The 21,660-nt window shown below is 40.2% G+C and overlaps 1 protein-coding gene across 2 annotated transcripts in view; it reads right to left on the bottom strand.

The window, feature by feature from the left end:
• The window catches only part of LOC136884354 (CREB-binding protein), a 263,590-nt gene that overhangs the window by 70,520 nt on the left and 171,410 nt on the right, over positions 1–21,660 (bottom strand). For both annotated transcript variants that reach the window (XM_067156476.2, XM_067156477.2), the window contains exon 21: positions 11,784–11,999. In XM_067156476.2, coding sequence (XP_067012577.2) covers positions 11,784–11,999 — 216 coding nt within the window. The remainder of the gene's footprint in view (positions 1–11,783; positions 12,000–21,660) is intronic.

The following is a 21,660-nucleotide window of genomic DNA, read 5'->3' as shown; positions in this document are numbered from 1 at the left end:
AAGGATGCCTCGCATAGGCTGAGTACTGACTAGTTTTCAATTATTCTATTCTATTATAGCCGTGGAAACAGTAACCTGGAAAGCATGGTATCATAAGGGACGCGACAGCCAAGGTAAAAACCTCCCATGGCCAGATAATGCACCATTAGGTACTGATGGCATCAGGGAGTGCACTGTAGCAGACTGGGAGTATCACACCTAGTTGGATTCCTTGCTATGCCCCATTGAAAGAAAATAAAGGACATACACCATATTCAAAGCGGTATGTTTTTGATGAATATCTAACAAGTCTGCAGCATACTTTTATCGATAAATAAATATTGAAACTTATAAAGCAATGTACAGAACCAGAGGCAAAAACGATAATAATGAGTAACCATGCGTATTGAGAACAAAAATATAATAATTTCAATAGCGGTCTTCCAGGTATGTAACATATTCCGGCTGTTTTAGTGTTAAGAAATGCTTAGGGTAATTGAAGATGCCGAGAACATTGGAAACCATGCAGCATGAAGCAAGTACACACAATTAGCTATATGTCACACCGACACGGATAGGTCTCATGTTGATGATGGGACAGGAAAGGGCTAGGAGTGAGAAGGAAGCGGCCGTGGCCTTAATTAAGGCACATCCCCAGCATTTGCCTGGTGTGAAAATGGGAAACCATGGAACATGATCTTCAGGACTGTCCACAGGGGGGTTTGAACACGCTATCTACCAGACGCAAGCTCACAACTGCGGCCCCCTAACCGCACGACCAGTACAAAGAAAGTAAGATGTCAGAAAGGGTTGTACTCGCGACTAACAAAAATCAAACACGACTTACAAACAAACAGTAATCGCTGGGCGTTTCGCAAAATACAATCCTATACAACTAATACAAGACAGCATACTCATTACAACAGACAGGTGAAACTAGCCGATTATAAATATCAGCAGACGGTAATCAAACCATGTGACAATTCTGATCAGCGGGGTCGTTTACCTGCGTGAAGATTATGACGAGTTTCTTAGAAACAAATTTATGTTTTTTCAGTATTCACTTTTGGAGTACATCATTATGTAGAATTAATATGTTGTCAATAAAACAAAAATTATATCCAATTCTCTCTCTTTTTTTAAATTATCTCCTAAAATTAGGATTCACAATGGCATTCAATAGCATTCAATGGCGCAGATTATTTGTGGTAGACGGTATGTAATATGCGATTCCTTGGTATTCATTTGGCGCAGTGAGATGAAAATTAAGTGTTCTGTGACAAAAAATTACGAGGGCTATTTTTTTTTTTAAGGTCCGATTGGTCACGAAATGAAACAGCAGTACAAATTTGACACTTTTCTATTAGTAACACTTACTGATACATCACAGCTATTTTTCAACATAGTCGCCTCGCAGATTGAGACTTTTGTCGTAGCGTGGTACCAACTTGTCAATGCCCTCTTGATAGAACGTCGCCGCCTGCGCCTGTAACCATCTTTGTACACCGGTCTGCAGCGCCTCGTTGGTGTCAAAACGCTGTCCTCCTAGCCAGCGTTTCATGTGAGCAAAGAGGTGAAAATCTGATGGAGCCAGGTCCGGACTGAATGCTGGGTGATCGAAAACGTCCCACTGGAAACGCTGCAGGAGGTTCGTGGTGGCAGCTGCAGTGTGCGGCTGAGCATTGTCATGGAAGAGGACAATGCCTGATGACAACATCCCTCTCCGCTTATTCTGAATTGCCCGTCGTAGACGTTGAATAGTCGCACAGTATGCGGCTGCAGTGATGGTGGAACCACGTTCCATGAATTCCACCAACAGAACTCCTTTCCAGTCCCAGAACACAGTAGACATACACTTTAAGTTGGAGAATGTTTGCTTGAATTTCTTTGGCTTACTCGGGGAGTGCGAATGCATCCACTGTTTGGATTGCTCTTTTGTTTCTTCAGTTTCAAAATGAACCCATGTCTCGTCGCCTTGGTGACTCTGAATAACTTTGGGCTGATCGCACGGTCCTCGTACGGCGACGCATCTTTCAAATGTCTGCCTTATCAACTGTCGATGGTAGGTTCTCCGCCTACCATGGTTGTAACGGGTAACGGGGAATCAGGGTTCGATTCCGGAGAGGGAGCCTGAGAAACGGCTACCACATCCAAGGAAGGCAGCAGGTGCGCAAATTACCCACTCCCGGCACGGGGAGGTAGTGACAAAAAATAACGATACGGGACTCATCCGAGGCCCCGTAATCGGAATGAGTACACTTTAAATCCTTTAACGAGTATCCAATGGAGGGCAAGTCTGGTGCCAGCAGCCGCAGTAATTCCAGCTCCAATAGCGTATATTAAAGTTGTTGCGGTTAAAAAGCTCGTAGTTGGATTTGTGTCCCACGCTGTCGGTTCATCGCTCGTCGGTGTCTAACTGGCATGGTTCGTGGGACGTCCTGCCGGTGGTGGCGAGTCGAAAGCACGCGGCCGCCGTGGTTATCCGCGTGCGGTTCCTGCGCGCCGTAGGCGGACCCCGATGAAATCCTACCGCGGTGCTCTTCATTGAGTGTCGAGGTGGGCCGGCACATTTACTTTGAACAAATTAGAGTGCTTAAAGCAGGCCAGCTGCGCCTGAATACTGTGTGCATGGAATAATGGAATAGGACCTCGGTTCTATTTTGTTGGTTTTCGGAACCCTGTGACAATTTTGTTAAAAAAATCCGGTCCTTCATCATGGTAGCGCTGGAGAAACGCTAAAGCGGCGCCCATTCGCTATGTTTTGTGACGGTCAGACAGCATCTTCGGAACCCATCTTGCACAAAGTTTGCGGTACTGAAGTGTCTCACTCACAACTGTGTAGAGAGCTGACCTGGAAATTTCAGGAAACGAAGCACTCAACACAGAAATTGTGAACCGACGATTTTCTCGAATTGCCTGATCCACACGCTGAACAAGATCATCGGTTGACACGCTTCCTTCCCTGGCCGCCTGCATCATGGACGTCTGTACGCCCTGCTGTAAAGTTCCTGCACCATTGTCGCACTTTGCTGTCGCTCATGCACGTTTCACCATACACACGACTTATTCGGCGATGAATTTCGGCTGCATTGCACCCCTCAGCCTGAAGAAATCGAATTACACCGCGCACTTCACACTTGGCGGGCAAAGCGATCGTTGTAGCCATGTTTAAGAGTGCGCTGCACATTCACTACTGACGGGACTGAGGTGAGGCGCATAACGGTCATTTCAGAGACGTTGAGCAACACATCTGCACAGCAGTTCATCATATATTCGTGGGCGTTTGAATGACGCGACCGATCGGACCTTGAAAAAAAAATAGCCCTCGTATATCAGCTATCGGTGATTCCCAACACAGTGGGGTAATATAGTTCGAGTTTATTTCGATGGACGAACAGCATCAGGTGCTGAATACAGGAGATTAAATTAATTAATGAATTAATATTATTGGTTTTACATCCCACTAACTACTTTTACAGCTTTCGGAGACACCAAGCTGCTGGAATTTTGTTTCGCGGGAGTTCTTTTACATGCCGGTAAATTTACGAACACGTGGCTGACATATTTGACCCTCTTCAAATATCACTGGACTGAGCCAGGATTGAACCTACCAACTTTGGCTCAAAAGGCCGTGCCTTAACAGTCTGAGCCAATCAGCCTGGCAACTACAGAAGAAAGGTAGGGGAAAGGTAAACTGGAGAGGAGCTTGAAATTGTGGAAAACTTCAAGTACTTGGGAAGCAAACTGACATGATGCAGGAATGGACATGGAGATCGGCACTGTAGAAGGATACAAGAGGGAAAAGCCTTTTACCAGAATATAATGAACTTGATCTGGAAGCAGGAAATAGCAACGAAGTGTAAAGAGATGACGTATAACATGTATTAACACCCCATATTGACAAATGTACCAGAGACTTATACACCGATAAGACAGACAAGTGAGATGTACCGTATTTACTCGCGTATTAAACCCCCCCTTTTTTTATCCCACTTTTACAGCAAAAAAAAAGTAAAGGAGGGTCCAATATGCGATAACCTCAAATTTTGTACAGTGAACACATGACTTCTAGGCTACAAAGACCTATAAATTGTACATGTAAAAATTCTACATTATTCTTTTAACAAACTTATGAATTTATTTGAGTTATACTGGCTATTTTTGATGGAAGGTAGTATTTCTAAATGTAAAAAGACCATAAATGGAGAACACGACTTTTAGGCCTAGGCCTATATTCTTCTTCTTCTTTTATGACGACATAGGATCACTTTAGTCAGTCCGTCGTTCAGGTCTCTTTGAAGGGATTGTTCGGGCTTTGCGGTCCTCCCAGTACTTCTTCAGACGCTCCGATCTTCGTGCCCTTTCCTCAGTTGAAAATGTGCGTGTTGTTGGTTTGTTTTGTGTAAGGGTGAAGCGGAGGTTTGTATTCTTGAGTTTTGTATTCAATTTTACCTTATTTGTGGTGTCTTCTGTTGTAAGGCCTATTTCCTTCAGATCCTCTCTTACTTCTCTGATCCATTTACATCCTGTTGTGGTATTTTTTGAGAAGAGATTGTGTTGTACTAGTTGTTTCAGAAGTCTCGAGTTCTGCATCCTCATGATATGTCCAAAGAATCCCAGTCTCCTTTTACGCATAGTATCTGTAATGGGTTCTAGCTCTTTGTACACGACTTTGTTAGGTATTAACCGTCACTGTCCATCTTTCTGGTATTTTTTGTTGATGCAGGTTCTTCCAATCCTCCTTTCAATTTTCTGAAGTCTGTCAGTCTTTGATTGTTTATTCAGGTAAAAGAGTGTTTCTGCTGCATATGTAGCTTCCGGTTTTATAACTGTGTTGTAGTGTTTTATTTTTGTATTTATTGATACATTTCTTTTTGTAGATATCCCATGTTAATTTTTGTGCTTTAGCTAATCTATTTGTTCTTGCTTGGATTGAGATTTTTTCATTTAAGTTATGTGTTATTACTTCTCCAAGATATTTAAACTGAGTTACTATTTTGATTTTATTACCATTATGGTGACTTCTTTTAGCTGTGTTGGTTTTTGGGGCATAATTTCTGTTTTTTCAAATGATATTTTGAGGCCAATTTTATTTGCAATGTTTTGAAGTTCTGATATCTGGGTTTTTGCTTCTGATAACTAGTGTATGTTACGAGTTGTATTTACGAATGTAATACATAGTGACTGGAAGCATTCGTTTGATAACTGCAGCTGTTGAAAGCCAGACCTTTATTTTTAAGTATATTTCATGCTTGTTCTCTAAATTTATAACATCAGGATTTACCCGAATAGCTGTGAATAAGGCCTATATATATATAAAATAAAAACAGTCAGTTTTAATTACTCTTATATCACATCATTCATAACAACTTATTAATTCCTCTGATGTGGTTGATGCCAGGAAGGGCGGTCATAATAACACGCTACGAAGATTCATCTTGCTTCATACTCGATCCCACAGAGAAAAGGGATGAAGGTATCATATTATGCAATATGATACAAAATAACGTAATAGCCAGTCATTTGTCTCTGAATTAAGCAGTTCCCTGCTACCGGCGTGACGTCATTCCAAGCGACAACCGTCTGAACTACTCATCCCTGGTTGGGTAGCACCAGCATATCCATGAATATCTTCCAGGGCTATATGGTTTTGAAAAATGCAGTGAACGCACGTCTGATAGAGGAGAAGAAAGAAGACATTGTTAGTGAAGTTTTATGAAGTTTGACAGAAGACCACAGTGAGTTTGCATCCATGTGTTCGCAAGCATTATGGTTTCTGACTTCTAATGTGGTCAGCGAAAGGGGCTTCTTTGCTTACACTAAGATACTCTCTGACTGTCACACAACTCTGTATCCTGACAATGTTGAAAACATGCTTTTTCGTACTTTGGAGACAAGTAATTCAAAATGTAAAAAAATATAGGCTATGTATAAATACCTAACTTCCACTTAACTTCATTTCGAGATATCAGTGATTTATATACTGGTATTTATTACTATAACATTTTGTACATTTGGTTGTTCTAAGATTTTAATACATTACAAGAGTTTACTTTAAAACCCCTAATGACAAAATTAGATTTACCCTATACTATAAGGAGGATTTCACAGGAAACACCAATCAGACAATTCATTTCATGAAATACCTACCGAAATAAGTATCAGTTTTAACACCGAAATCAACAGTTTTAATTTCACACACAAAAAAAAAAGGAAGGCCCTTAATTATTCGCCGATCGGCCAATAGGGACCACGATAAGTTACATTATATACATTCTGGCATTTACTCGGTTTTCGATAGATCCAGTAGGTTTTCATAAGCTCGCTGTGTTGAGCATGGCGTTCAACTGACCACTTTGCACAAGTTGTCCACTTCACATTCCAGAAAGTCCCAAAAGGCACAATGCCGTTTCTGAAAAAGTCTTCTTTGTGCGCATCATTATTATTTGTTAGGTACGTTGGCGAGTGAAAGAATCATTATGAGCGGGTAGTTTTTATCACGTTTTGAAACCTACTTCCCTCCAAAAAATACCAATATTGGCCCGAGTTATGAGATATTAAACGATCACTTTGTTAACGATCTTGCCTGCTATATTAATAGCATTCCTCAACCCGAGGTGGTGCAGCTCTTTCTAGACATGCCCCCAGTGAAGGGGAGTTACATGTATCATTTTTACCGCATATCAACCTTCCTGCCATTCATAAATCTCTGGCAGTACGGTACCTGGAATCGAACTCAAGATACCCGAGGACGGCAGCTAATTGTGCTAATCATTACGCTGGTGGACATTCTGAACTACAGACATATAGCATGACTGACGCATACCTGCAATGCGTGGGTCGGACATGAAACTATTCACCTATTTGTGCGACGTAATCAGAGCTGAAGTAGGCCTACGCTACGCAGGCGGACATTTCTTAACTGAACACAGATGAACCCCATGACTTCATTCATTCATTGTGTGGGTCATATGGACGAAAGTATTCACAAATTTGTGCGATGTCAGAGCTGCAAGAAGAATTGTACCGACTTCGAAGCGGAATCGTTGTTCTTCTCTGACTAATTTCGCTGGGCGGATCTTGTAAGCGAGATTTATTTTTCTCATTTTCTTCGTCTCAAAGAGCAAGGGAGGGGTCATATACGCGAGTAAATACGGTAATTTTTAAATATGATAGGAAAGACAAGAAAGGACAGAGTAAGAAATGTGTAAGGTAATCAACTTTCTGACAGAATGGACTTGATGGTTTGGACATGTTAAGAGGATGGAAGAGGGAAGGATACTGAAGTGGATAATGGAGGGTAAGGCTGAAAGAAGGAGAACAAGAGGTAGATCCAGACTACGGTAGCTGGACTCTATTAGAACAACATAATAAGAAGAAACCTGGTTTGGAACACACAAAGAACTGCCATGATGGTTGGAAAGATGATGGAAAGAATCTTATGAACATAGAAACTTTTGAATTAAAAAAAATATAAAATTCTTTACAAATGAAATGTTACCACTACAAGTAAGATTTCTCTATACTAACAGTGATAACATCCCACTCTACACCATCATCACCAATTCCAGAGAAAAATTCCTGAGATTTGCAGGGTGCTAGTTTTAATTTTCTTTCAACCTGATTCAGACTGCTAACATTCAAATGTTTAAAAAATAATAATCAGGAGATATTTTTTAATTTTTTTTGTGGTATATCCCGACATGTTGTGACACATCATTGATGTAACTTGAAAAAATATTTAAAACATTATACTACTTAATTATGTAATTTCTCTTATTAATGTATTTATTTATAAATACTGAAATACTGCATGTAATTTATAAATACTCAAATACTACAGGAATCTGAGCTTTAGAACACATGACCTCACTGTAACTGCTTTAGGCTTCTTCATAAATTTCTCAACTATATCTATGCTCAAAGCGCTGGCCTTGTAGAACGGGTTTTAAGGTTAAATTCTTTCCCAGAATTCTGTTTCAGGAAGCTTTGATCAGAACTGTGTTTTTGTCCTTGTGAACATGCTAAAAAATAGACATGATACAGGCTTGTTGGGCTTATACCAAGTCAAGAAAATAAGGTGAAATACTTTAAGTTTCGCAGAGAACGTTGCTCTGCGTCTTCAGAAGAAAATCTCGACTGCTCACAAGGAAGACTTCCCCAAGAATGAAAGTTTGAATTTGAGACGTTGGTAACAGAATAGAAGTGGTACTCTCATCACAAGATGGCTCACCACGCTCGGTACAGTGTTAGCATTCGAAGCGGAAGCTGTCGGCACCATCAGAATCCGTCCAAGAGGGGGTCACATAACAGGTGTACATACATTATGAAAGCATGGTAATGACACAAGCCTGGAATGAAACATCAGCTGATGAACGTACGAATTTGGAAAACACAAACGAGATAAGAATAGTGAAGGGACAGGGGAGGGAACCTACGTGAATCCTTAATGGCTGGCAACCACGTAATATTTAACTGGTAACCAGTGTCCCTGTTGAAATTGTTAGGATTTCTACGTATTTCCACAGCTTCCCATATAATCCTGGAAAGGTAGTGTTTAGTGTGGTTAAGAGCTCGTGCATCTTGGAACACAATATCATGACCCGACGATAAGGCGATTATTAGAAAAGTCTCTTCCTCCTGAACAGACAAGATTTTCTTCTGAAGATGCAAAAAAAAAATTCTCTGAGAAATGTAAAGAATTTCACTTTGTTTTACTGACATGACACAGCCCAAAAGCCTTATGATGATGTCTAATATTATAATGAATTACTAGCAGGTGCCCGCGGCTTCTCCTGCGTTAATTTCTTTAAACCGTTCAATTGAATGCAAAAGAAAATTATATTAACACACATCATTTTCACTTTTAATATGGGTCGTTTTCTATTATTTTAATATTTCAATCCCTTTCCCCCACCCGTAGGGGTACCTTACCCTACAGTTTTCTTTTCCAAAAAATAAGTCTGAGTATCATGTTTGGTTGGAATATGCACACGTACATCCATGATCTCAGTCATTTTGGACATTACTTTCACTCTTTCTAAACCCCATACCGATTGGGAATGAACTTTGGCTCAAACGGCAACCAGAGTGTCATGGTTCATCTCAGCTACCCAAAGACTATGAACTTGCCACTAATACCGGTCATTTTACGGATTTTTACATTTCACCCCTTCCTTTACGGGTGCTAGGGGTTTCTAAGCCCTACAGCAATTTTTCCAGATATTAAGTTATATGTGTATCTAGTTTGATTGAGAGCTATGCTAAAACATGCACACACATTCAACTGTAATCTGTTATTTTCAACATTTTCTTTTTTCACTCCTTCTCACCCCTATGCCATGTGGACTGAACTTTTTTTCATTTTTGTATACCGTTTATAGGAGGAGGAGGAGGAGGAGGAGGAGGAGGAGGAGGAGGAGGAGGAGGAGAAGAAGAAGAAGAAGAAGAAGAAGAGAGGGGGGGGGAAAAGAAGAAAAAGTTCTAGAAAACTCACCATAATCCTTACATACTGTTCCTCAGACAACCCGCTGATTAGACTTGTCATGCGCTTTATTTAATATTTTCTTTTTGTCACCCTTCTCACCCCCATGCCAAACTACCCATCAAATTTCGTTCGAACCACTTCCTAAACCCTTCCAGGGGTAATAAGAACAAATTGTGAAATTTTCAGAAAAATCAGTCCAGTAGTTTTTGAGTCCATTCGAGACACACAAATAAACATTCATTATTTTGTGTATATATATATATATATATATATATATATACAATATTTACTTGTGTATTAGACCCCTTTTTTTTCCACTTTTACAGTCAAAAAATGCGAAGGGAGGTCCAATATGCGATAACGTCAAATTTCGTGCAGTGAACACATGACTTCTAGGCTATAAATTGTACACGTAAACATTCTACACTATTCTTTAATAAACTTATGAATGTATTCTGCGTTTTACTGGCTATTTTCGTTCGAAAATTTATAAATTTAAAAAGACAATGGTGAACATGACTTTTAGGCCTACATATATTTTAAATATAATCAATCACTTTTATTTACCGTATTAAGCAATGTTAACACAAAATAATGAAAAAGAACTTAATGGCCAGTCATTTGTCACTGTCAGTTGTATTTGATAGTTCAGGAAACACGCGAGCATCGTCGTACCTACGTTACCAACGCTCAGCTGATGCAATACGACCGCGGCGCACAGCCCACATAAAATGTAATACTGTACTCCAAAAGATAATTATTCATGAGGTAAAATAAATTCACAAAATATACACTTACTAACAACATCCGGCACTAAAATGAGAATACAAGAATAAAAGAGAGTGAGGAAATAACAAATTATGGTACTTACAGTTAAGGGAGGTTATGGTGTACAAAAGAAACACTCCACTGATCCGAGACTCAAGTAACTTTCTTGCCACGTGTATTTCCCGGAATAAACGAGACATGGTACACACAGAACTAGATACACTAACCAACACACAAATATCAATAAAACTACAGCTACAATAAACTATTAAATGCATAAAAAACTACGTTATTGCACTAATGCTGTGAACTACGCTATCCTAGAGAGATGAAGACTAGAAGTAATATAACAATTTAAAAAACACAAATTACTGATGAAAATGTTCAAGATCGCAAACCGTATCGGCAGCTAATAGTGCTAAAGCTACGGAAATAGACATCTCTTAACTATAAGACAGACGTATCACACTATTTTGGTGCAAGCTTGAATCGGGCGGGTTGGACGGACGAACCTTGAGCTCTCTCAGTGTAGAAAGCTGCGGTGAGTGGAGAGTTTCACTTCCGCCTCTCTTCCTGCAGGGAGGCCAACCAGCCGGCAATGGAACCAACAGTAACAAAGTTCGTCATATTGACATATATAAGGTTAAGAATTCAAAGCATATTTTCATAAACCGCCATTTGCGTCACAAGTACTGATTATATCAGCTTTTACGGGACATTTTAAGTCTCAATTCATTCACTGATGGCCGATTGCGAGTCTACGGAGGAATACTCGCCACCGTATTTTCTGACATGTTGGCAATTTTCCAAGACACAGACACACGTACTGTGATAGTCTGTAGTTGGAAAGTCGAGAATAAAAAAGTAGTAGGCCTATTTCTCCGTTTACGCTAATCCACCTACGAACTCGGACAATATTCTGTGATGCTTGTACCGTAGTGCTGTAGTGGCTGTCGCAGATAAAGCTGTCAGCTCCGATTGTGCCGATCTGGCAAAAGGCAGCTGAGGGCTCAAGAAAATGTGCGCAAACTTGTACACACATTTGTACGACGTCATCAGAGCTGCAGTACAGCTTGTAGTACCCGCTACGAAGTGGAATCGTTTATTGGTCTCAGCTGAATTTCGTTACGGGGTCTAATATGCAAGATTTATTTTTTTCCATTCTCTTGGTCTCAAAAAGCCGGGGGGGTCTAATAGGCGAGGGGGTCTAATACACGAGTAAATACGGTATATATATATAGAATACAGTGGTGTAAGCTGGTTAACTAATGTACTATATTGTGAAAGTGCATGAAGACAACAAAGAACATCAGCCAATCAGCTCTTTTTCGGACATGTACACTATACATGGTTTTGTTTCCAGCAATGCTGAAGTTACGGCTAAACTGACTATGCTAAGAATGATTACGTTATACATCACTAACTTTCTGAATGAAGTAATTTACTCCTTGAGTACACCACATAGTCCACTGCTATACATCAACTGGGCTCCACTAGTGACAATATACTTGCTTCCTTCTATGATGGTTCAAACAGTACTGGAACTGACCTGCTGCGCATTCCAGGCTTGACTTCGACGATCTTCTCCGAACTGGACACTACTCGGATAGCCACCTCTCCAGCCCCCGCTTCCTTCTTCTTCAAGAAATTGTTCACCCTTGTCTCAATATATGTACCAAGCTTCGTGACAGGCAACCTTTTGGCATTGAATTTATTCTCCTTCCGTTTCATTCCCTTCTTCTTTAAACAGTTGTCACAAGTAAATCTGGAATCAATAATACAAAATAAAATATGATCATTTCCAAAGAAAACTGTGTTTTACCCAATCTATATAAACACAAGAAGGAAACAGTAAATTTTTCTCTGATGCAGGATATTTCCCAACACACACAGTTGTAATTAAGCTTTAGCATTATAAAAAGTTAAAAAAGAATATTTCAACAGCACGTATGTGTACAAAAGGAGCACAGTCATTCTAATGCCATTTTGTTTTGAATATTGTATTTAGTAAAAATACAACACTTCTGAGGACAAACAGAAACCTTCATGGAATGAAAGTGAAGACTACTATGCCTCACCAACCTATACCGTTGGGCGCTGAAGAGAACAGTTACTCAATGCAGGCTTGATAGAAAAAATGAAAGTAAAGTGTTTAGAACAAGTAGAGTGTCATTAGCCCTGAAGGCTCTGATACACGCCCACTGTTGCTAACGTTATGGTGGCCACAGGCAGATAAAGAGCAAATGGAGTACGACTGATTAATGTTAGCCATTCTTAGTGTGGTAATGCATTCTTCGGGAATAAAAATCTTACAATTCGCACAAAACTAATGGTGTACCAGGATGTAGTCATCTCCACACTTCTCTATGGCTATGAAACGGGGACCTTATATGGCCGTGACATCTCCTCTCCAGCACCCGCCTCCTTCTTCTTCAGGAAATTGTTCACCCTTGTCTCAATATGTGTACCGAGCTTCATGACCTTTATGGAACGAAAGTGAGGACTACCATGCCTCACCAACTTACGCTGTTGGGCTCCGAAGAGAACAGTGACCTTCATGGAGCGCTTTTACCAGCAAAACCTACGCTCCATCATGAATATCCAGTGAGAAAACTACGTCTCTTATGTTGATGTTCTCGAGAAAACACGTGCTAAGAGTGTACAAGCATTGGTTGTTGGCCATTGCCTCAGATAAGCAGGACATGCATGCGGTATGGTATTGTGCCAGATCCTCTACGGTGAACTTGGCTCCGGTTCAAGACCACAGAGTGCCCGTCTGAGATGTTCCAAAGACCTATTGAAACAAACCTTAAAGACGGAAAAAATAAACCCACCAACCTTGGAAACACTTGCCAAGGACTATTTACTTTGGCGGCAAAGTGTCTGTGGCTCAGTTCAACATTTTAAACAAGAACGCCGCACACTTGAAGATATAAAGCGATGGGAATGCGAACTTCACCAAACCCAGCCAAGATCTCCTCCATTCCTCAGCTGCACGATGTGTGGACGAATGTTCTACCCAATAATTGGCCTGTACAGTCACCGGATCTTACACAAACTGCTGTGAATTGAAGAGAGCTACTAGAAATTAAATCTGTAAACTTGGAAATGAGTACCTGCCAATGACGAATGTATTCTTCGGTACATAAAGTATTACAGGTTGCTTTACGCCGCACCGACACTGATAGGGATAGGAAAGGGCTAGGAATGAGAGGGAAGTGGCCGTGGCCTTAATTAAAGTACAGCCTCAGCATTTGCTTGGCGAGAAAATGGGAAATCATGGAAAACCATCTTCAGCGCTGCCGAGAATGGGGTTCAATCCCACTAAAATCAAACTCACACTCTTAATGCGAGTGTGAATAACATAACAGTAATCAAAATAATACATTCTACCTTCGACAGTACTGTATTATACAATAATGAAAACATCACATCACACAAGTGGTTGGAAAACAGTAAAAACTTAAAACTGTGCGATATATTCCACAAACCATAACACATTAAAAATACGTATAAGAAAATGTGTGAAAAGTGCTTAAGTGGGAAGGTTCTCAGTCATTCTTGGCGTCAGATAACTGAGACTCTGACTCAGAATCTTGAAGATTGTCAATAAAGAGCTCCATTATGCTGTTCACTGGCATTTCCCCTGCAAAATCCTCCACCTGTGGCAATGGAATCCCAATTCGTATTTTAAAAACTTGGGTTTGCGTGCTTTCAATACTTGCAATTTTTCTAGATGGGTGCGAATTTCTGCGAAGAATTTTGTTCGTACCAGGATATGATGTCTGCATAGTGTTTGCTACTGTTTGGTGCTTACCTAACTGAACTGAATGAACACTTGCGCTGTGCATAATTATTACTGAATGCGGCGTATATTAGGAAGTAATTGTTCTACAAACCATTTTTTAATCAATGTGGAATTCATGTTCGTATGATAAACAGTGTAATGGTTTTTTGACTGGGAGCAAAAAAATTTTGCACTGCGGTACGAATCTTGTGTACAATCCCACATGACACATGATAAGCCGAGCCCCCTTACCGACAGGAACGTCAAGTCCACCAGGCCTGTCACTCATTAGCTAACATGTCTTCCTTGTGTGATTCTGATGTACGAAAATCCACTCTAAACAAAATGCATTTAAGTTACCATTCTGTCTTACATCATGAATGTACCATAGAAATACCACTGCTTATGCCTATCATTACATTCTTTATTATTTGAAATCCATACTCCTTAAAATACCACTCAATCACACTGCTTCTTTCATTTTCTTAAGAAGTTTCAATGCTGTTGAAAATTGTTCATCAGCATAATGTAAAAAATTGTACGGCGCAACAAGTTTTTGTCGAAGTTATATAAGTTTGTTAAGATTTCTGGCTGTGAAATTTCTGTGACACCACACACAGCTGATGCGAGTTCCTGCGATGTGGCACCATTATGCCAAGGACCTTGTTCCTCATCCTTTGCTCGTTCATCAACATTCGTAATGTATTTGTGCACTTTGAACACTACTTCTTGAGCTTGCTTATGCAGAACCTGGTTATTTCCTACCTCTGCTTCCATCACAATCACAACCTAATCACTTCTACGCTTCAAAACGTGCAAAATAGTCTGTCTAATCTCACCACAACTTACTCGCTCGCCTGCTAAAGCTTCACTGACTGTTATTGGTGCGATAGTAAAGGAGTGTGCTGCAATGATGTTCTGCGCACCGCCTTCCCGGCTGGTGCGCACTATAACTGAAAACAATAGCACACTCAGTTGAGTACATGAATTTATCACTCCAAATCTGCAATCTGAAAGCTCCTACCAAATATTTCCAAGATACAAAACTAATGTATTTACTACAATATTATACGGGCCCTATTCAACTTAATTCTCAATCCCCTTATTATGTGCTCTGCTAGAATAACTTTATTGGACATCCGATAGGAAATGCAAAATAAACTAAGTACTTCCTCAGAGGACGAGTCTCACCTGACTAACACAGGCTATTACAATTGTGCTTGTAGCTTGGCTATCCATGCAAGTACTTTCTCTTTTTTACAATTCGCTTTACGTTGCACCGACACAGATAGGTCTTATGGCTACGATGGAATAGGAAAGGGCTAGGAGAGGGAAGGAAGTGACTTACCTTAATAAAGGGAAACCACTGTAAACATCTTCAGGGGTGCTGACTGCGGGGTTCGAACCTACTATCTCCCAAATGCAAGCTGACAGCTACGTGACCCAAACAACACAGTCCCCACTCGGTCCTGTAAGTACTTCCAATGTTCAAGGTTCCATGAATTGTTAAGGAATGTGGCTGTCCTATCCTTGTGTTTGTTACTGCCTTTACCATTATTTTCTTGTTAACGCAAAATTCCCTTACTTGTCATGCATTTAAATTCATTATGGCTTAGGGGAGTGAATATGACTATATTCAGAATCTGCTTGAAAATGTTTAGATAGTGCATCAGAACGTAGGCAAAAGTGATGATAATTTAACCACGGTTGGTGGTTCACTGCCCAAAAGTATTAGTAATAATTTAATTAGGGTTGACTGCTCATTGTCTTAAAGTAAGAGAGATTACAATCAATTTAGAGCAGCCACAATAAAAAAAATGTGCGAGAAAGGACCAAGGTGACTGAATATAGGTGGCAAGGGAAAAAGAGCCCAAATGTTCAATCATTCACTGGAAACAATGAAGTGTCTGAAATGTTCACAATCCCTCAGTATCGCCCTCCATCAGAGCTTTCAGAATTTTTAGATTATAAGGACCCTTTTTTTTTCTTTTCAGTTATGGTGTGTGTAACAAACGATTACATTAGGAAACATTTGTCCGACCTTAACAGGAAAATGAATGGATAATGTAAAAGGGATTGACACTAACGAAGATAAGATAAAGGCTGATTTCACTCTCTGCATTCTAATGTCATAGGTTCAAAAGCCTCGTATTCAACTGTACTGGAGCAAATATAAGTGCCTCCTTATATCCCAAAGTGTTATAAGGTTTATCACACTAAACCTCAACATAAAGTATCATTACTTGTGAGTATGAATCCTCTGCATGCTAAATTAAAAAACAGCATGAAAATATTCCTACCGTGTGATAATCTGTGGTTGTTTTAATGTGCTACATAATACAGTGAACAACTATAAACTTGATGTTCGTGAGATTTCAATCTTGTTTCTGAGTAAACTCAGTAGCTTTTGAAATATGAGGTGTATGGAGGGTTAATAATGTCCTTATACGAAAGGAGCCTCCCCGAAGATTGCGATGATTTGTGATCAAGATAATAAAAGCAATCGGGCGTACCCTGGGCAACGTCAGAGAATGAATAACCTGACGGCTGATCCTTTCACAACAGAAACATCCACACCTGAGCCCTTTTCAGGGCCACAGTTAACGATTATCTCTGTTAACATAGAAGGCATTACACCAGCCAAAGAAGAACTGCTACAAGAACTATGCAGGAAGCACCAGTGCCACATACTGTGCATACAGGAGACACATAGAGGTTGTGCTATTCGCAGGCCAAAAATAGATGGAATGTGTCTCGCCATTGAAAGACCTCATGATAAATATGGAAGTGCTATTTTTGTTCATCCAGATATCCAGATTTCATCCACAGCATTCACAGAGGAAAACAACATTGAAATCCTTACTGTAGAAACAGCTAATTACACCATTTCATCCCTTTATAAACCACCTGGTGCTCAATTCACTGTAAACCTACCATCCAATTTCGGAAACAAGCATGTGCAAATTGTGATCGGTGATTTCAACAGCCATAGTCCTCTCTGGGGCTATGACCATGAAGATGAGAACGGGACAGCAGTACAAGAATGGGCAGAAATAAGCCAGCTGACTTTAATCCATGATGCAAAACTACCTGGATCCTTAAAACAGTGGCAGGTGGAGAAGAGCTTACAATCCTGACCTCATATTTGGCAGCAGCAATATCAACCAACAATGTGTAAAATCTGTCTGTTCCCCAATACCCAATACACAGCATAGACCAATAATGTGCCAAGTATTTGCTGCTATAAGACCTCAGATGGTATCCTTTCGCAGGAGGTTTAATTTTAAGAAGGCAGACTGGTCAAGATTTGCGGAATTACTGGACGCTGAAATATCTGCTATAGAACCAGTACCCAGTTACTATGACACCTTCACCACAGCTGTAAAGAGATGCTCAAGGATGTCTATCCCCCGTGGCTGTCGAACATCTTATATCCCCGGGCTTACTTCAGATCAAGCCACACTACTTGCAGAATACGGCAACTTATTTGAAGAAAATCCTTTCAGTGAAGTAACCGTGGAAGCAGTGAACAAGCTTATTTCCTCTATTAGAGAGACCAAGAGGGATCAGTGGATACAAACTATTGAAAACTTGGACCTGAAAAGAGACAGTCATAAAGCTTGGAGACTTCTGAGATGTCTAAGCAATGATCCAACCAAGACCACCGCACATCATAATATCACTGCTAACCAAATAGCACATAAGTTACTGCTGAACGGGAAGGCAACCAACAAATCACAAAAACCGAAACTGCAAAGAGAAGAGCATTAGGAGAGGGACGACCTATCATCATCACTCAGCATGGAAGAATTAGAGAAGGCTATCAAACAGAGTAAAAATGGAAAATCAGCTGGCTTGGATGATATACGAACTGAGCAAATTAAACACTTTGGCTTAATGACAAAGAAATGGATTCTCCAACTCTTCAATAACTGTTTGAGCAGAAACCAAATTCCAAAGATATGGCGGAAGAGCCGAGTGATTGCCTTGCTGAAACCCGGCAAAGAAGGGAATGATCTAAAGAATTTTAGACCAATTGCGCTACTATGTCACCTTTACAAACTGCTGGAAAGATTGATTTTTTAAATCGCCTATTACCTGTAATTGACCCATTACTTATACCTCAGCAATCTGGATTTCGTCCTGGTAAAAGCTGTACTGGACAGTTATTAAACCTCACACAGTTTATAGAAGATGGGTTTGAGGCTCGTAAGGTGACAGGAGTGGTATTTGTTGACTTATCAGCAGCGTACGACACTGTCAACCACCAGCTACTATTAGTGAAGGTCTACAATCTAACCAAGGACTTTAATCTAACAAGACTCATCGCCACTCTTTTTGCAGAATCGCAGGTTCTTTGTTGATTTCCAAGAACAGCGTAGTCGATGGAGACTACAGAATAACGGTCTTCCGCAAGGAAGTGTGCTGGCTCCAATTCTGTTCAATATATACACAGACAACCAACCCATAGCCCCCAATTGCAGTAGCTTCTTGTACGCTGATGACCTCGCTCTAGCCACTCAGAGAAGAGAGTTTGAAACAGTGGAGATCACCCTCACGGATGCCCTTAATGATCTTTCTAGATATTACAGCACAAACCAGCTTAAACCGAACCCCTCAAAGACACAAGTGTGTGCTTTTCATCTGAGAAACAGGGAAGCTACTCGCAAGTTAAAGATAGTATGGTCAGGAGTCGAACTGGAACACTGCGAGTCTCCAAAATATCTAGGAGTGACACTTGATAGATCTCTTACTTTCAAGAAGCTCTGCATGAACTGCAAATCGAAAGTCTCCACCAGGAACAATCTTCTACGGAAACCGGCCGGATCACAGTGGGGTAGCCAACCTGAAACCATCCGAACTTCTGCAATGGCACTATGCTATTCTGCGGCAGAGTATGCGTGTCCTGTCTGGCATAATTCAACATATGCCAAACAGGTGGATATAGCTCTCAATGAAACTTGCAGAATTATAACAGGTTGTTTGAAATCCACTCCAGTTGAATGGCTCTACCACCTTGCAGGAATAGCACCTCCTTCTGTTCGAAGAGAAATAGCTGCGAACAAGGAAAGAAAGACAGTGGAATAGGAAAGGACTCATCCTCTATATGGGCATGAACCACATCTGCAACGTTTAAAGTCAAGGAAGAGTTTTCTCAGAACTTCAAAGGAACTTAGAACCACTACTGTAAAAGCCAGGTTGCAATTATGGAGGGCTACATCCTACCTTCCTCCTGGCTGGATAAGATTTTCTGAAACTCTACCTCCTGGCTACGATGAAGAATGGATGACCTGGAAGTCCCTGAATAGACTGAGATCTGGAGTTGGCAGATCCAAGATTAATTGGGCAAGATGGGGCTATATAGATCAAGAAAAAAGCCAATGTGACTGCGGAGAAGGCCAGACCGTCCAACATATGCTCCAGTGTCGTCTATGTCCAGCCTCCTGCACAGAAGATGAACTATATCAAGCGTCAAAAAATGTATTGGAAGTGGCCAAGTTTTGGGCAAATGTAATATAGTAATTATAACAGTGTACAACATGTTTCTGATACGAGAATAATAATAATAATGTCCTTATGCCTTTAACATTTGTTAAGGTTTTTCCAAGTTCTCAAAGGCAAAAGAGAAAATGAAAGACACTAGGTGAGTGAATGATCACTGTCCCAATGAGATAAATTATTTCTTACAACTGCTCATTATCCACAGCAGTGATGCAGTTCAGGCAAAGTTTTCTAAGAAAAACATTTTTCAATTTATTGTCTGGGTTTCTCAGCCATTTAACCTAATGAAACAAGTATGAATGAGGTGGGGACACCATATAAAGAAAAGAGGTCACACCTTCTTCCACACATGTAAGACATCATGTTGAATACTCTTCAAGAGAGATTACATCGGAGATTGTCCAGACACTGAAGCTGATGTCTTCTGGACAAAGTATTGTATGTCTAAAAAAGTTATTTTTGGAACTAATAATAATAACAAACAAAATGCTTAATCTTGAAGCAGAGAGAAACATGTTAGAAACAGCCAAAATACATCAAGAGTGGAACTTGAAACCGCCTCTGTCCTGGTATTCGGAAACACTAAGGAATGTCCGTTCAATTGACACCCACAATTGTTTGTATAATATAATTGATCACCTCACATATTCACTGAACAATATTAGTAATACAGCTTTACAGGTTTCCTGTATTCTTTTTTATCACCAGGTACTGCAAATTAAATTGCACTCAAGTTAATTTTCTACCAGAAAATTAGGTTAATGACAAGGATGCAGCTTGAATTTTGCTGCAAATGTACAAACTAATTACAAGTCACTTGAAAATGATCAAACAGGTCTTATCGGACCTTTATCTTTTCTTATATATATCAATGATGTGTAAAAAAGTGGAATCAGAGATAAGCCATTTTGCAGATGAGGTTATTCTGTACAGAGTAATAAATAAGTTACAAGGTAGTGAGCAACAGCAAAATGACCTCGTTAATGTTGTGAGATAGATAGTAGGCAATGGTGTGATGATAAATGGAGTTAAAAATCAGGTTGTGAGTTTCACAAATAGGGAAAGTCCTCTCAGTTTTAATTACTGCGTTGATGGGGTGAAAGTTCTTTTTGGGGATCATTGCAAGTACCTAGCTCTTAATATAAGGTAAGATCTTTATTGGGGTAATCACACAAATATGATTATAAATAAACAGTACAGATCTCTGAACATGGTTATGAGGGTATTTAGGGGTTGCAGAAAGGATGTAAAAGAGACGGCATGTAAGTCTCTGGCAAGACCCCCAATTACAGTATGGTTCCAGTGTATAGGACCCTCACCAGGATTATTTGATTCAAGAACTGGAAAAAATCCAAAGAAAAGCAGCTCGATTTGTTCTGGATGATTTCCGACAAAAGAGTAGTGTTACAAAAATGTTGCAAGATTTGGGCTGGGAAGACGTGGGAGAAAGGAGACGAGCTGCTCGACTAAGCGGTATGTAAATACAAAGTATGTTACAAGTGTTATTTTTAATATCCACCTATTATGTTCCGAAGCTGCCAGCGGAGAGATGGTGTGGAATGACATCAGTAGACGAATAAGTTTGAGTGGTATCTTTAAAAATAGGAAATATCACAATATGAAGAAAGTTGTAATTCAAGAGGACAAATTGGGGCAAATATTTGTTTATGGGAAGGGGAGTTAGGGATTGGAATAACTTACCAAGGGAGGTGGTCAATAAATTTCCAATTTCTTTGCAATCATTTAAGAAAAGGCTAGGAAAACAACAGATAGGGAATCTGTCACCTGGGCAATCAGTAGTGATTGATGATTGATTATATACAATATACAGCCAACTTTATGACTATAAAGTACTTTTTTTTTTCTTTGTTAGGGGCTTTACGTCGCACTGACACAGATAGGTCTTATGGCGACGATGGGATAGGAAAGGCCTAGGAGTTGGAAGGAAGCGGCTGTGGCCTTAATTAAGGTACAGCCCTAGCATTTGCCTGGTGTGAAAATGGGAAACCACGTAAAACCATCTTCAGGGCTGCCGATAGTGGGATTCGAACCTACTATCTCCCGGATGCAAGCTCACAGCCGCGCGCCTCTACGCGCACGGCCACCTCGCCCGGTATAAAGTACTGAGAGTGTATGC

This window comes from Anabrus simplex, chromosome 12 (assembly GCF_040414725.1).
Source record: "Anabrus simplex isolate iqAnaSimp1 chromosome 12, ASM4041472v1, whole genome shotgun sequence".
Taxonomy (NCBI): Eukaryota; Metazoa; Arthropoda; class Insecta; order Orthoptera; family Tettigoniidae; genus Anabrus; species Anabrus simplex.
This window is presented reverse-complemented; position numbering and strand designations above follow the sequence as displayed.